The 14,762-nt window shown below is 41.9% G+C and overlaps 2 protein-coding genes and 1 long non-coding RNA gene across 4 annotated transcripts in view; 1 reads left to right on the top strand and 2 right to left on the bottom strand.

The window, feature by feature from the left end:
* The window catches only part of shoc2 (SHOC2 leucine rich repeat scaffold protein), a 36,100-nt gene extending 26,127 nt beyond the window's left edge, over positions 1–9,973 (bottom strand). Inside the window, exons 1-5 of the mRNA XM_056280197.1 lie at positions 9,798–9,973; positions 3,697–4,774; positions 2,920–3,057; positions 2,560–2,690; positions 2,082–2,270 (exon numbers count right to left, since the gene is read on the bottom strand). Coding sequence (XP_056136172.1) covers positions 2,082–2,270; positions 2,560–2,690; positions 2,920–3,057; positions 3,697–4,399 — 1,161 coding nt within the window. The 5' untranslated portion in view covers positions 4,400–4,774; positions 9,798–9,973. The remainder of the gene's footprint in view (positions 1–2,081; positions 2,271–2,559; positions 2,691–2,919; positions 3,058–3,696; positions 4,775–9,797) is intronic.
* A 179-nt stretch (positions 9,974–10,152) lies between these two features.
* LOC130112724 (uncharacterized) lies at positions 10,153–11,655 on the top strand. Its single transcript, XR_008810252.1, has 3 exons — positions 10,153–10,483; positions 10,996–11,062; positions 11,525–11,655. It is a non-coding gene; the product is annotated as an uncharacterized LOC130112724 (long non-coding RNA).
* A 2,173-nt stretch (positions 11,656–13,828) lies between these two features.
* Positions 13,829–14,762, bottom strand: part of pdcd4b (programmed cell death 4b) — a 34,578-nt gene continuing 33,644 nt past the window's right edge. For both annotated transcript variants that reach the window (XM_056280047.1, XM_056280048.1), the window contains exon 12: positions 13,829–14,509. In XM_056280047.1, coding sequence (XP_056136022.1) covers positions 14,449–14,509 — 61 coding nt within the window. In that variant the 3' untranslated portion in view covers positions 13,829–14,448. The remainder of the gene's footprint in view (positions 14,510–14,762) is intronic.

Below are 14,762 nucleotides of genomic sequence, written 5' to 3'. Positions count from 1 at the left end.
CGTCTTTGTGCTTTTTTTTGTCCGAAGATGTTGAGTGATATCCGTACGTCCTCCGTGAGCAATCAAAAAATGAGCTACACACGTTTGGCGAACAACCTTACTCTTATACGCTACTGATGAGTCTTTTTTGAGAATTTTGAACTGTTTATGAAGATCTTCGTTGAACAAACATGCTCACCTTTGTGACATTGCACTACATTGCTACAACCTCCAATGTTTCTTTCCCGCTCAGCTAAAAACTGTGGTCGCTGTTGCTTAGAGTCACGGCATCACGAGGTGGACAAAATTATGATTGATACGTTTGGTAGTTCTAGCAGGTATTATACGTAGGCTATTCTAAAACGTGGAATTCACTCTATTGTCATTTAAACAACCAAAATAACATGGCTAATACACATGCAGAATAACCATGCAAATCACCAGGCACGAAAATACGGGACATTTAGGTCATTTTTGAGAATAAGCTGGGACACCTGAAAGTAGGCTGAAAAACGGGACTGTCCCGGAAAAACAGGACATATGGTCACCCTACCCTGTCCTACCCTGAGAAGCACCAACATACCATGATGCTGCCACCACCATACTTCACCGTAGGGATGGCATTAGCCAGGTGATGAGCAGTGCCTTGTGTTCACCAGACATACTGCGTAAAGTTCTGCCCAAAGTGTTCAATTTTTGTCTCATCAGACCAGAGAATCTTTTTCCTCATGCTCTCAGAATCCTTTAAATGCTATTTGGCAAACTCCAAGCAGGCTGTCATATGCCTTTCACTTAAGAGTGGCTTCCATCTAGCCATTCTATCATAAAGACCTGATGGATGGAGTGCTGCTGAAATGGTCATCCTTCCAGTAAGTCCTCCCATCTCTGCAGAGGACTTCCGAAGCTCTGTTGGAGTGACCATTGGTTCCTTGGTCACCTCCCTGACCAAGGCCCTTCTTGCCCAGTTACTTAGTTTGGCTGGACTGCCAAATCTAGTAAGAGTCTTGGTGGTTCCAAACTTCTTCAATTTCACTATTATTGAGGCCACTGTGCTCCTGGGAACACTCGAAGCTTTAGAAATGGTTTCATACCCTTGCTGTGATCTATGCCTTGCCACTATTTATCATGGGGAGTTCTCTACAGAGCTCCTTAGACTTCATCAGTTGGTTTTTGGCCTGACATGCAGTGTGAATTGTGGGACCTTATATACATAGGTACATGTCATTCTAAACTATGTCCAATCAATTCAATTTGCCACAGGGGGACTCCAGTAAAGCTCTAGACACATCAAGGATAATTAAAGAAAACAGGATGCACCTGACCACAATTTGGAGTGCCACAGCAAAAGGTCTAAATAAATGAGAGATTTCCGTTTTCGATTTTTAATAAATTTGTAAAAATTTCTAAGAACATATTTTCACTTTGTCATTATAGGATATTGACTGTAGATTGATGGGCAAAAATGGTAATTTTATCCATTTAAAATTAAATCTACAACACAATAGTGTGCAAAAAGTGAAGGGGTCCAAATATTACTTATATATATATATATATATATATATATATATATGTATAATTGAGAGCGAGAGAGAGAGAGGGAGGGAGAGGATTTGTGCGGTCTCGTTACTTTTTCACACCGATAACTGGTTGTGCAGTCTGTAGATGAGACGCACCATTGTAGCAACATTATTGATTCTTGCTTTCCAAATTGTAACTATGAAAATTAATTAAGAATTTTCTCTTTACACCTAGTCCAGGGTAGGCATTGAGAACCAACCCAGATTTGACACTACACCAGTGTGGTGCAATAGGTATAAATTCTGTGGTGGGCTTAATGTGCTTTTTTAATGTGCTTAATGTCCAACCTATTCTTGAATCCAGAAGTATGCCCAGCTGGTGCAACTGGCCCTTGGTAACCATTGGTTTGAGCCAGCCTCATGTTAAGTCGCAAATGAATTTCCTTACCGTGCAATTTCAGACAGATGAGTAGATGTAGACAAATGCACATGCATGCACACACACACACACACACACACACACACACACACACACACACACACACACACACACACACACACACACACACACACACACACACACACCTTCATGTTGAGCTTGCTCAGCACTTTGGCCCTGGAGAATATGCCAAATGGGATCTTGTTGATGCGGTTGTGTTCCATGTTGAGGGAGTAGATGGTGGAGAACTGCGAGGGTCCCCCCACAGGGTAGGATTGGAAGCAGTTCCTTGCCAGCGTCAGACTGGTAAGATTCACCAGGCTTGACAGGAGGCCCTGACCCGCCACAGAGTCAAAAGTATGCGAGAAACATTGGGATCAGCAGGCTATCTTGACAAGCTGCAATCTTTATTTTGAATTTGTTAGTTGCCCTCAAGAATTTAAAGAAATAGCAGTAAAAATGTGTCTTGGATGAAAAAAAAAATCTAAATTGTGATGACAAAGTTAACTGTTAGAATTCTTAAGATACAGCAATGACAGCAACTGAGTTACAGAGACACGACACTTGAATGCCATACTCTCCATCTGAAGTGAAACCACTTTTGACAATTATGACTCCACTCACCTCTGGCAACACTGAGATGTTGTTGTTCTCTAGATTAAGTTCCTCCAGTTCTCTGCACTTGGCTAATGATCTGGGGATGGCTGACAATCTGTTGTACCTCAGACCTAAGCGATTAATGCTTGCCAGATTGCCTGGAACAATAGAAAAAAATAAACCACACACCAACATTCCAACCGAGTCACCATTCTAACATTTTCATACGCTTATTAAGCATGATCCCTACTCCATAGAGCTGTAGTTTCGATATTAGTTGATTAAACATGTACAGTAAATTAACAACAGCATATGAACAAAGACACCATTGAAGATGGCGTTCCCATTGAGTTCTAAAACTAGAAACTAATGCCACACTCAACTCACCTATAGTTTCTGGGAGATCCAAGAGCTCATTGTGCTGTAAGTCAAGGTTGGTTATCTGTGTGCAATTTCCAATCTCCTTGGGTAGGTGCTCTAACTGGTTATGAGCTACATCCAGAGTGATGAGATTACATAGTTCCCCTGAAATAAGAGACATGAGAACATGAGTGAGTCTTCATTCACAACCTACCCCTCTTGATGTTCAGACTCTTGAAATCATATTAGTTGACAAGTATAAAATCTGTACAAAGACTTGCCATGGTGATATAGAGGAAGAGAAATATGGTTGTCTTGCCAAGATTCACAGGACATACAGACCCATGTAAACTATAGGATCTGACATACAACCGAAACAGACAGTGTGCTGTACTGTGGACAGAAATCACTGTTATCACTATACATAGGAATAATCTTAAACTGTGTGCTTGGGCATTGCGGCATCCATAAAGCCATAAAAGTAAATATAATGAATGACAAAAAAAAAATTGGCCCAATATACCATTATGGAAACCTGTATAACGCCTGTATTAAGGTTGGAAAACAAACACCGGCAGCCAGTCATTCCCTGTTAAATTTTGACCATGCCGAGTCAGTGGTATCTCCTTTGGCATTCATCAATCACTTTGGACAAAGGACAAAAAAATTAACCATTCAATAATCGCAGCTGTAATAATAATACTATTTACATTTATATAGTACTTTTCTAGACACCCAAAGCGCTTCACAGTGAAGTGGTCATTGTAGTCATTGTAGTCGATTCCCTTTTCAGTTTTTACTCACCTATCTCCGCAGGCAACTGTTTAATCTTATTCTCCCGGATGCTGAGCATGGTGAGCTTGGACAGGTTCCGGATGTCCTTCTCCACCACTGTGATTCGATTGAAACGTAGGTAGAGCGTGGTCAGCGATGTCACACGGTAGACGACAGCAGGGATTTCCCGCAGCTTGTTGTGCCGCAGATCCAGCATTCGCAGCTTCTTCAAGGCATCCAGAGAGTCAGGCAGGCTGGTCAGGGAGTTCTCGCTCAGGGCCAAGGTGACCAGGCCCGACAGACAGCCCACCTCTGCTGGCAGGCTCTGCAGCTTGTTGCTATACAAGTAGAGTTCTGCCAGCTGTGCCAGCTCCTTGATGGATGTGGGCAGCATGTGAATGGAACGTTTAGATAGGTCCAGCCGCATTGAGTTTTCTTCCCGACACTTGTTGAGTTCTTTGATCACCTCAGCGTTGCTGGACTTCTTGCGGGTACCTGTTGCTGGGTTCGGCCGCTTTATCGTGTTGTCAACCGAGAAGGCGACAGCCGGTGGTGCGCCACTGTTGTCCTTCTTGCCGTCTTTGGCATCCTTCCCTTTGGTCTTGGCCTCCTTTCCACTGTCCTTACCTAAGCCGGGAGGAGCCTTGGCCTCCTTTTCCCTTTCTTTACCCGCCAGACTGCCTTTAGGGTCCTTTTCTTTCAGGTCTTTCTCTTTGCCTACAGTACTACTCATGTTGACGTTATCGGGCCCCCTGCTGAGTCGTTCATGGGAGTCTTTCTCGTAAGGTTACGTACTCAGGACAAAAGAAACTTGGGCAGCCTGGAGGGCTTTCAGAGAAGTGTACACTGATACATATCGGTGCAGGCCAACACATTTATTATAAGCACCCTCCTAACAAAGGCCTTGTGATCTCAAGGGATTTTTTCCTAGCTTGGGATATGTTGTTCCTTTGTTAAAATGCCATCAAAGAAAAAAATTGTTTGAAGTAGCTGGACTGTAGCAGCCATGGGCCACAAGCTTGTTTGAACTGCAAACAATCCACAGGCCTCTGGTGCATCCGAATTCAGGCAGCAAAGGTCATCAATATTCTCATCCTTTTCAGGTTTGCTGTTAAAAACAAACAAAAAAAAATCCCCCAACTTTTTACTGTATATTCACACTTGTTAAATTAGACATGTCATGCATTTGGCAAATGCTCTTATTTATTTGAAATTTAGAGCAACAATAAAGTGGGCTTTACATCTAAAATCTCCAACATCACAAAAATAACAATATGTTTAAGAGCCAGAACCCCAAAGTTCAGATGATACTCCTCCTAGAGAGCTGACAAAAGTCAGATCAAAGACATATCAACAGGTTCCATGGGTTAATAGTTCCATCATAAACTTGAAATGGACCGAGCTGTGCCAACGACAGTCTAAACAACACAGTAGAACTTATACGGCATAATATCTCAGTAACTTACTCCTACAAAACAAATAAGCTCCAGCGAGTGTTAACACTACCGTAAGCCTTAAAAGAATAATGATTTGCATGTCCAGGAAATGTTGGTGCATCTAGTTTTCTAAAATTATAACCCCTTGGATGCAATTCATTTTGACAGAGAAATCGATGTGCTCCTTCCAAAGAGAGGTGTCCGACATTGCCAACATTCATCAGTCTGCACTGTGCGAGTTCCTGAAACAGCAGATATTAGAAAATGCACATCTCCGCTAATAAGCGAAATCAGAAGTAAGAAGGTTTTCTATAGTGAGCTACTGTGATACCACAACATTGGCAAGAATTGCACACGTCAGAGATGCCACCCCTTGAATTGATACATGGGGGGGAGGGGGAATAAAAGGTTAAACTCTGCGAAATGTCCCTTTAAGAGCCACCTAAACATTACGATATTTTTACTGCTTGCAGCCATCACCAAGGCAGTAAAAATGTACTGAAAAGACCCATCCTTTCAAATCTCAACACCACAAACTGGGAGCGCATGTTGTTATACGCCAGTGTATGCCTGTGTAAAACTTCTCAGTTCAAGTACATGGCAAAAAGAGGCAGACTTGCCTGTGAGCGAAACTGAGCTAAGTGGAAAAGGTTAGGACTGCTGAGAGAAATCTTTGTAAATTACCTTCAAAGCATGGCTCCCCACTCCAACAGGTCAAAAGACCTTTAGGGTACAAAAGGAGTGGTTTGACAGTAGCTCACCTTTAAATTATAGAACAGTTAACTGTTTTCTGTAAGGCCTCAGCTACCATCACTGACCACTGGAAATCAGGCAATGAATATCAATAACTGGGCCTAATTTGCCAACCTGTACACTAAAGAAAGGTAGCCGTATTAGCAGAATGTGAATCTAACCAAGTTATAATCAATTCAAGGATGACCTAAACTTTATTATATATTTCTGTTCTTCAGGGGCCAACACTAAACTATACACTTGACTTGCATAAAACCCTCTGCGTTGCACCTGAAATGTATTTGAAACTCGGCTCCAACAGTTGCAAGCATTTCAATTTCGCGAAATTAGTTTCATGCAACAGCCAATCAAAATGCCAATAACCGGCGGCCAGGTAATGATGTCATTTATCATTTCAAGTGAGAGTTCAGCTTGGATTCATCACCAAAATGGTTAAGAAAAAGATAGCGTCTTGAATGCTGGGAAAATAGCTTGTCCTTATTGACTTTATGCAAGGTTGGCAGACAGTTTTACATTTTGTTAATCAGCTCAGCCCTGGCAACAAACAAACGTGAGCTAGCCAAAGTTCATTTGTATTGCAGTCAGACAGTGATCAGCTAACCGCTAGCTAAAATGTGACGGTTGGTTGACCATTTTGCCAACATTTGTTCTCTGTTTTGTTAGATAATGTTAGTCTTGTGAAATCTGCTGCTGTTAAAGCGATCTAAATAGGTTATTAATTTCCTCCTCACATGCTATCCAAACTTATACAGAGCAGAGATTCCTATTGGACCCGAAGGAGAAAATGCATTACAGAAGGGGATGCGGTCTTGGATGAGCCTGCTGATCTGCTAGGACAGGATGAGCTAGGCATCATTAGTGGAATAAATTAAAAATCGAGTGTATTGCATGTGCATGCATTTTTGAACTGCATTGTGTATCAGTCAAGTTGCATGAAAATTGGGTTGCACGCAACTTCCCACCTGCAACTAGCTGCATGAAAATTTCACTGTGTTAAGCTAGCCTAAGTATTATCAAGTGGCATTAGGTGAAAAAAGCAAACTTTTGGCAGAAGACAGAAATTTGTCAAACTAATACCACGAGCCAAGATTTCTCTGTCCTTTTCCAAGCCACTTAGTCATGTTTGTCCAGAATGTGAAAATAAAGGAGAGGCTAAACCAAAACAGTTATATTCTTAACAGCTTTAAAGAATGCCTTGAGGTTTTAGGGGGGGGAAAGCAACAACAACAAAAACAACAACATAGCAGTTCAGTACGCAGAAGGCCAAAGAAGCTCCTAGTCTTGAAAGAAAAAGCAACTTGTGGGTGACTGCGGTTAGAAAATACAGTTGGGGGGGGGGGTCACACTAAATAATTTTACAGCTATTTACTTCATCCTTGAAAACACACCAAAAGCTTGAGGCCACCTTTCAATTCACTCAACAGTTTATACAAGTGTTTTTCACTGTAAGAATCAAGAACCTACATCTTAACAGACTGTGACAGTGTAAAAGCAGAAGACCAAGCATGGTGGCTGCTGGAACTGTTAGCTATGCCCTTCCATATTTCTGGTGTCCTGGAGCAATTGACTGCACCTGTTGAAGTCTCATTACCAGATGTTTTATCCTATTTACATATTTCCTTCTCTACATTTAATGATCTATTGTCAATAATACATACAGCTGAGTTCCAGGAAGAAATTGCGCAAGTAGAAAGATATGTCAAATTAACTATTTCAAATTGCATAGTAGCTTCTTTATAATAGCCAAACACCCTATTCTAGGTTGGTGATTTGGCAAGTTCCAGCTTGGATTACATAGGTATCATGACTCCACAAGTTTAGTAGGCCTATTCCTGATTTACAGAAATGTGAAGATAAGAAATGTTACGCAGTTCAAAAGTATCATCTTATAAACTACAAAAAATGGCTAAATTTCTCAGGGGTCATTTAATAAAAAGTATTTCAAACTGCAAATTAGATTGTACATAATATTTTATGCATGTACATTTCATGGTTAAGCAACTGACATCTACAATTTTTAAGAGTCGGGGCTTCATCCAAAGTTCATCCAATGCAGTGGGCTTTGATCACAGGATAATGACAAACCAATATTGCTTTAGTGCAATTAATCCTGTTGTGTAACATGTGCAATAATTTCACAAATAAAAAAAAAATCAGACTGGATTTCTGAGAACTCCCGAAACTGAGAATGTTACCAAGTGCTTTGAGAGAGACTATAAGACTGTGTCAAACAGCAACAACGAATCAGCCAATCAAAATCACAATTGTGTTAAAAAACTTGCATCTCTTGCCTCTTTCAAACCACACGATGACTAATGACGTTTCCATTAGGCCATATCTGGTATCGCCTTTGGATTTACAGCTCGTGTAAAACTGATCTTCCTCAGCTGGATTTTTTCTTCATTACTCGATACTAGATAAAAACAAAACGTTTAGATGACAGCTAAACGAGTCATGGCAATAGAAATAACTACAGCGAATGCTGAGACATTATTTCATCAACAGAAACACTGCAAACCTGTAGGTCGTGGGAAAACTCCTGAGTTGTGTTTAATTTAGCTCGCCTAGCAGCTGCGGAGCCACGCTGGACGGAGCAATGGAAGAGCCCCTGTCAGTCTGGCCGCGCGCAGTCAATGCTTTTCTCTTCTATGGCAAAAGAAGTAGAAGAAGAAGAAGAAGAAGGTGGACAAAGGTGCGAGCTGCCTCGTCTACCAGACTGCATGCAGCTGACGTTACATGTGTGGCTACAAGTGCCAATGTCAAATCTGGAGAGAGATTATCGACAACAATGCCAATACGAGGCAAACAATTTAGAGGGACGAACTGATTTGCATAACAGGGTTGGAAGCCGCGGGGGTGACGGGTTGGACCTGCTGCCATTAGGACACGCGGCGTGCTCACAACGTCTCGCCTCGAGCACGAGCTGAGACGCCGTCAAGCCTCACCGGACACCACGTAGCTGCCGCCGCTGCCCGGGTGTTGTGTGAAACTGGTGTTCGGCTGAGTTAAGCTCGGCGCTGAGTAAATATTAACGTCACCAAAACTGCCGTGACACCGTCAGCATATAAAGGACCATGAACCTCCACCTGTGTTCCTTCTACGGAAGCAACACCGTGGCCGTTTCTCTGTAAACTTGGCAAAAAAAAGGTCATCAAAGCAGGAAACAAAAATAACCAAACGCCAGCTCTAAAGGAGACGTCAGTGCACTGGGTCGCTGCAGATGCTAGCTAGCTAGCTAGCTAGCTAGCTAACTAGCTAAAATCGTTTAACGAGAAATCCCTTAGCTAAAGCACAGGAGCAATAGCCATAGAAGACTTGTGTGTATGTGTGTGTGTGTTGTGTGTGTATTATACATCTATATATATATATATATATATATATATATATATATATATATATATATATATAGATGTCAGTTTTTTATGCAAATATATTCAGCGACCTAAATTAGTTCAAGGATGTGATTGTTTTTTAGGCCCGAGCACAGCGGCTGTCAGACGTGGAACACCAAACCCACAACCGGGAGCCCAACCGGGGGGACGCCGCCGACGCCGCAGCCAGTCGTGCGCAATCGGGTACGCCGTCCGCAACCGTACTGACACCCAAAGAGCAGCCGTCGCGTCCATGTAATTCCCCCAAATGGAGAATGGACGCGTAGGCACGCCAACTGCGAACGGGCCGCTTTCGAAGGGGCCTTTCTTCGCCAGCCGTGCCGAATTCGGGGCATATTTGAGAGGAACGAAAGGGGAAAAAAAACATTGTGAAAACAGCGGCCATTCCGAAGCTGAACAAAAGAGTGCGTTCCCGTCCCCGAAAACGACACCGCCTCGTCGCGCGTCCCTCGGGAAAGGTTAGCGAGGCTGGTCCATGCGAACTTTAGCGCAAAACATACCCCGACTCGGGGACGTCTGTCACCGCTATGTAGTATTATAACTGTTTTACCTTCAGAGGTGTGACTCCGCCATCCTTGCTTCCTCCTCTTTCCTACACCGCCGCCGCCGCTGCTGCTGCCGCCGCCGAGGTCCCCTCCCCTAGCACCAAATTGCGTCACTCACTCGCCGAACCAACGTTCATCACGGGACTTTCTTAAAAACATAATTAATTTTTGGTGTTTCTGTTGTTATAGCGAATGTGCACGCGCGACTTGGCGGGGCGGAATGTTGTTGAGGCCAATGAAATCGTAGCTTTGTCCTCCTCCTCGAGTAAATCCACACGCGTTTGGACAACGTGTGACACAGTCGGCGAGACGTCCCAGTGACTACGTCCCAAACTGCTGTCACATCACCGTCACAAATGACACAGTGCACCACATTTGCCAAATTCTACAAAGGAATTGCAAGTCTTTTGACGTGTATTTACATCTCGCCTCGTCAAAAGCAAACCTGACATGTCCTCCGAGTTGGCAGTTGCAAATAAGAACCGTCGCTCTTTCGTATTTGATTAGTGCTTTGGGATTTGTCTGAATTAAAAACGACTTTAGCTGATCTCGAGATTTTGACTGGTGCGGCGGAAACGTCTCTAGTCGGCGGTGAAGCTCGGCGCCACTGACGCAAAGCGCAGAAGAAGATCGGGCGACTTGCGGAAGTGTTGTCTTGACAACAGGGTAATCTGCAAAACCGCCACTAAAGGTGAGGTTGTGAAATGTTTAACCTTCTTTCGCGTTTTTCTGGAAACCCAAGTCTTTCCGAATATGATAAAATATCGAGAGTCAGCTGTCAGCTCAGCTGGTGACGTTATCGGTACCCTGCCGCTCGGGCGAACAGTGTTTTTATGGCTGATTTAAGGGGGTTTGGGCTAGCGTCCATGTTAAACTAGCTAACCCGGGTAACGAACGGTACGTGTTACAAACAGGACGGTTAGCTTCTAGTCTACATGCTTCTTCTTCTTTGCTCCACTGTTGTTGAGGACTTATATTATTTTGCTTTGGAAAACAAAACACCTTTGTTTTCATCTCCAGCAACTTCCGTCTCTCACCACGAAAGGCAACATGTCCAAAGGATTTTGGGGGGGGGGGGTCTAACTGGTTTGAAAATACTGCCGGTGTGCTGCACTCTAGCACGCGACGAGAGGTTGCAATCACGTGATTCCCTTTACTTGGCATTTCATAAATTCTCATGATCTACTTTGTATTTCATCTCAGCAACTGAACACTGAAGAAACAATGCCCGAGGTCAAGTCAATATTCAGAGAAGTTTTGCCTAAACAAGGTTAGTATTGTAACAGTTGGCTATTAAGCCAGGGATATAAATGTATTGGGAGCTCACACATTTGCCCACTTCTATGTCCTCTCTTTACAATTCATAGCCATAGACAACTGTGCAAATTACACATTTTAATTTGGATATAGACTCAGTGGCACCATTCAAGGCCAAGCGCCCCGTTATTAAAGTGTGCCATCAGCTGTAAAGGTAGATTCTGTAATAGGGTCAAACAGCAGCCTTTAGGCAAATGAACCCCACTTGGTTATTGCACTTTGTTTACATTTTGTGTTTTGGGTCTGATTTCTGTGCGTCAGTGTGTTGTACTTGAGCTGGAAGAGGGGAGGGGTTGTGCGAGTGGGAGGATTACTGTCATACTCTCAGAACCCCTCGGCACTGCCCACTCAATTGTGTTTTTGGCAATGCTGTCTGGATGTTTTTTCAATTAATTGTACAATATTCATAGGGCAGCTGTCCATAGAAGATGTTCCTACCATGGTTCTCTGTAAGCCGAAGCTACTCCCTCTTAAATCAGTCACCCTGGAGAAACTGGAAAAGATGCAGTTGGAGGCTCAGGAGGCCATCAAACAACAAGAACTGGCATCAAAGGAACAGTCACAATAGAGACTCAACCAAGGATTTGTAATTGCAAGTTGTTAAACTGATATTTAGTGGCAGGCAAATACCCTATGCAACCTGATACTGCAATATGTCGAGTCAGTTTGATATCACATTAAGTTTTGAAGTTGCTTTACTTTAACATCTTCCAAACCCCGTTATACTACTACTACTACCACCACTTTCGGCTGCCCCCATTACGGGTTGCCAAACCATGCTATAAAGAGTATTTAGCTTTGCTTTTCAGAAATGGTGAAGTTTAAACTTTGTGTGATTTACTTTAGACCCATTGCTATTCCAAAAAATAAATACATAAACAAATAAATTAAATAATTGGAAGTGGCTGAATGGTGGTTTTATTGGTCAACACTGTTGTATCATAGTAACGATGTCCTGGGTTCAGTCCAGCCCATCTGTTGAGTTTGCATGTTCTTCCGATGTCTGTTTTGAGTTTCCTTCCACAGCCCAAAGACATGTATTCTAAGTTAAGTGGAGTGCTCATATTGTGTGGGTGTGAATGGTGTATGATTGTCTATTTGGGCCCCTTTGATGGACTTGTAACCTGTCCAGGCTGTCTCCCTGGCATCTGCCCCATGCCTGCCAAGATGGGTTCCAGCCCATGTAGTCTCCAGATTATGTAGTTTTAACAACACTTCAAACTATCCATCCATCCATTATCTGAACCATTTATCCTGCTCTCAGGGTCCCGGGGATGCTGGAGCCTATTCCAGCAGTCATTGGGCGGTAGGCGGGGAGACACCCTGGACAGGCCGCCAGGCCATCACAGACTTCAAACTAGCACAAAAAATATCAAGTTTGCCAAGAGTACTCTGAACACAAACTGGCTGTACAAAGGAACATATAGCTAATGGATAGCCAAATCGTGTTCTGTGTTTTTCTGCATAATAGATGGTTCGTGATGTCTGACAACTGGTGGAATTGGGGTCTTTTTGTTTTGGGTTCATGTTTTCTTGCAACCCACTATAACAGTGTTCTGAAAGTAACTTTTGAAATGTAATAGGTAAGATTACTAGTTAACCTATTAAAATATAAGTAATGTAACTTGATTACTTTTCTAACAAATGTTTTAAACTGGGCAATAAAGCTCAAAAGTCGTAAAAACATAAATTTAAACTCAACACTGATCAATTTTATTAAAAGTTCTTCAGTGTAACTTGAATTAAGATTGTAAAGTTTTGATTTTAAAGCACAACCAAAACAAATAAGCTTTTTACAGGAAAGAATATATCTGGATGTAGCCCCTTTGTAATCACCAACATTTTGATGAGTAACTAATTTAATTATATATTTTTCTCAGTAAATAACAGATTACAATTACATAACACCATTACATGTAACTAGTTACTCCCCAACACCGACTATAGCATATGTGGTTCCCACTCTTTTTAAGAAATCGTTTTCCAGGACTTTACTATGGTGAGATTAAAATTAATAATCAGAGCAAATAACTGAGCAGAATATATTATTTTCTATTGTTATTGTTTTGGTTCCACACCTGTGATTAAAGTGCTTTGAAAAAATGTGCCCTTTGACAGTTTTCCAGACCTTTTCAAGGACACTTTCCTTGACTTTTGCTTGGATATACGTAACAGCCATTGCTCATGGATGGTTCTATTATATACTATGAACAATCAGTGGAGGTCTTAATCGTCTCTAACTGGAATGCATAACTTTTAGCTGGTCACTGAACATCTCCCCCAAACTTCCAGGCACATGTTCAATCTTAGCTGATAAAAATATGCTATCACAGCAGGTAAAAATACGATTTTATAACCTAACTACAATTTTCCACAACCTTGATGATACATCAAAGAATTGCATTTTCCATGACTGGAAAACTAGTCTATAAATTTCCAGGTTTTCCAGGACATGTGGAGACACTGAGCATCACAATAAATACTTAAATCTTAGTTTCTGTTGAACTGGTTTTTTGTTCTCAATGAAAAGGAGACAACAGCTTAACTATATAAAGGTCAAATCCAGTCAAACTGATACTACCTGTGGGTAATCGGGCCTCCAGAGTAGCAGAGAACTAACGTTTATAAAGATGAGGTGAAAAATAAATGTTGCGTCATCATGTCAGTGCTGGTGGTTTCACGCTTACATTCAATACGCAATTCAGACTTCTTTTTTTTATTATCTTATAGCAATTTATTGAACAAACATGGAGCAAGTCTTGATACATTTCCTACACCGATTTTTCCCCAAATAAAAAAATAAAAACTCTGGAAACCATTTTGGAAATCTCCCTTATGGTTTTCCCCGCTGCTTGTCGTCAGTATATCTTTTTGTGATTAAAGGATAAAAAGGAGAGAAAAACGTGTCAAGCCCAGCATATAAGAGCAGCATGTTATGAGAGGTAATTCTTTTAACCAGCATGCCTTTTCTTCCACCTAGTCTCCACCATAAAGCTCTTTACAGAAACCAGTCGTTTTCATACAAAGACTGTTCAAGAAAAACAAAAGAAAATGGCGGTAAAGAAAAACAAGAACCCGGCAGTGGAATCAAGAAAATACTGTTTCTAACATGGAATGACTGACTGACACTGAGGTGTGGCACTTCCCGCGCTAGCTTATTGTGAAGAAAACTCACAAGTTTCTTCAAGAGAAAGTGCCAGTTTTGACCCTTACTTTTTTTTTTCTCCAGAAGTTTACATTCTTCAAACGTTAAGAGAAGAAAGCTTCATACTCAACCACTGAGACAAAAGTACCCCACGCCCCCCTTTATTGTGGAAAATCTGGCACAAAGGGAGCTTATCAGTAGCTTTCAAGTTTCAAGCGACCGCCGTCGCCCTCACTCACAAATCTCTTTCGGCCCCTAGGAAGAAGAAAAACAAATCACACTAAACATAAATGCCATTTTTCCCCCCATTTCCTTTGAACAGGTCACCATATTTAAGGATATCGCTGCAAAACACAAAAGCAGAGATTCACACACACACACACACACACATATATATATATATATATATATATATATATATATATATTTTATTTTTGGGGATTTTTCCCCCCGTTTTCTCCCCAATTGTACTTGGCCAATTACCCCATTCTTCCAAGCCATCCTGGTT

The sequence above is a fragment of the Lampris incognitus genome, chromosome 5 (assembly GCF_029633865.1).
Source record: "Lampris incognitus isolate fLamInc1 chromosome 5, fLamInc1.hap2, whole genome shotgun sequence".
In the NCBI taxonomy this organism is placed as follows: Eukaryota; Metazoa; Chordata; class Actinopteri; order Lampriformes; family Lampridae; genus Lampris; species Lampris incognitus.
Note: the sequence above shows the minus strand (reverse complement) of the source record. Positions and strands in the feature narration are given on the sequence as shown.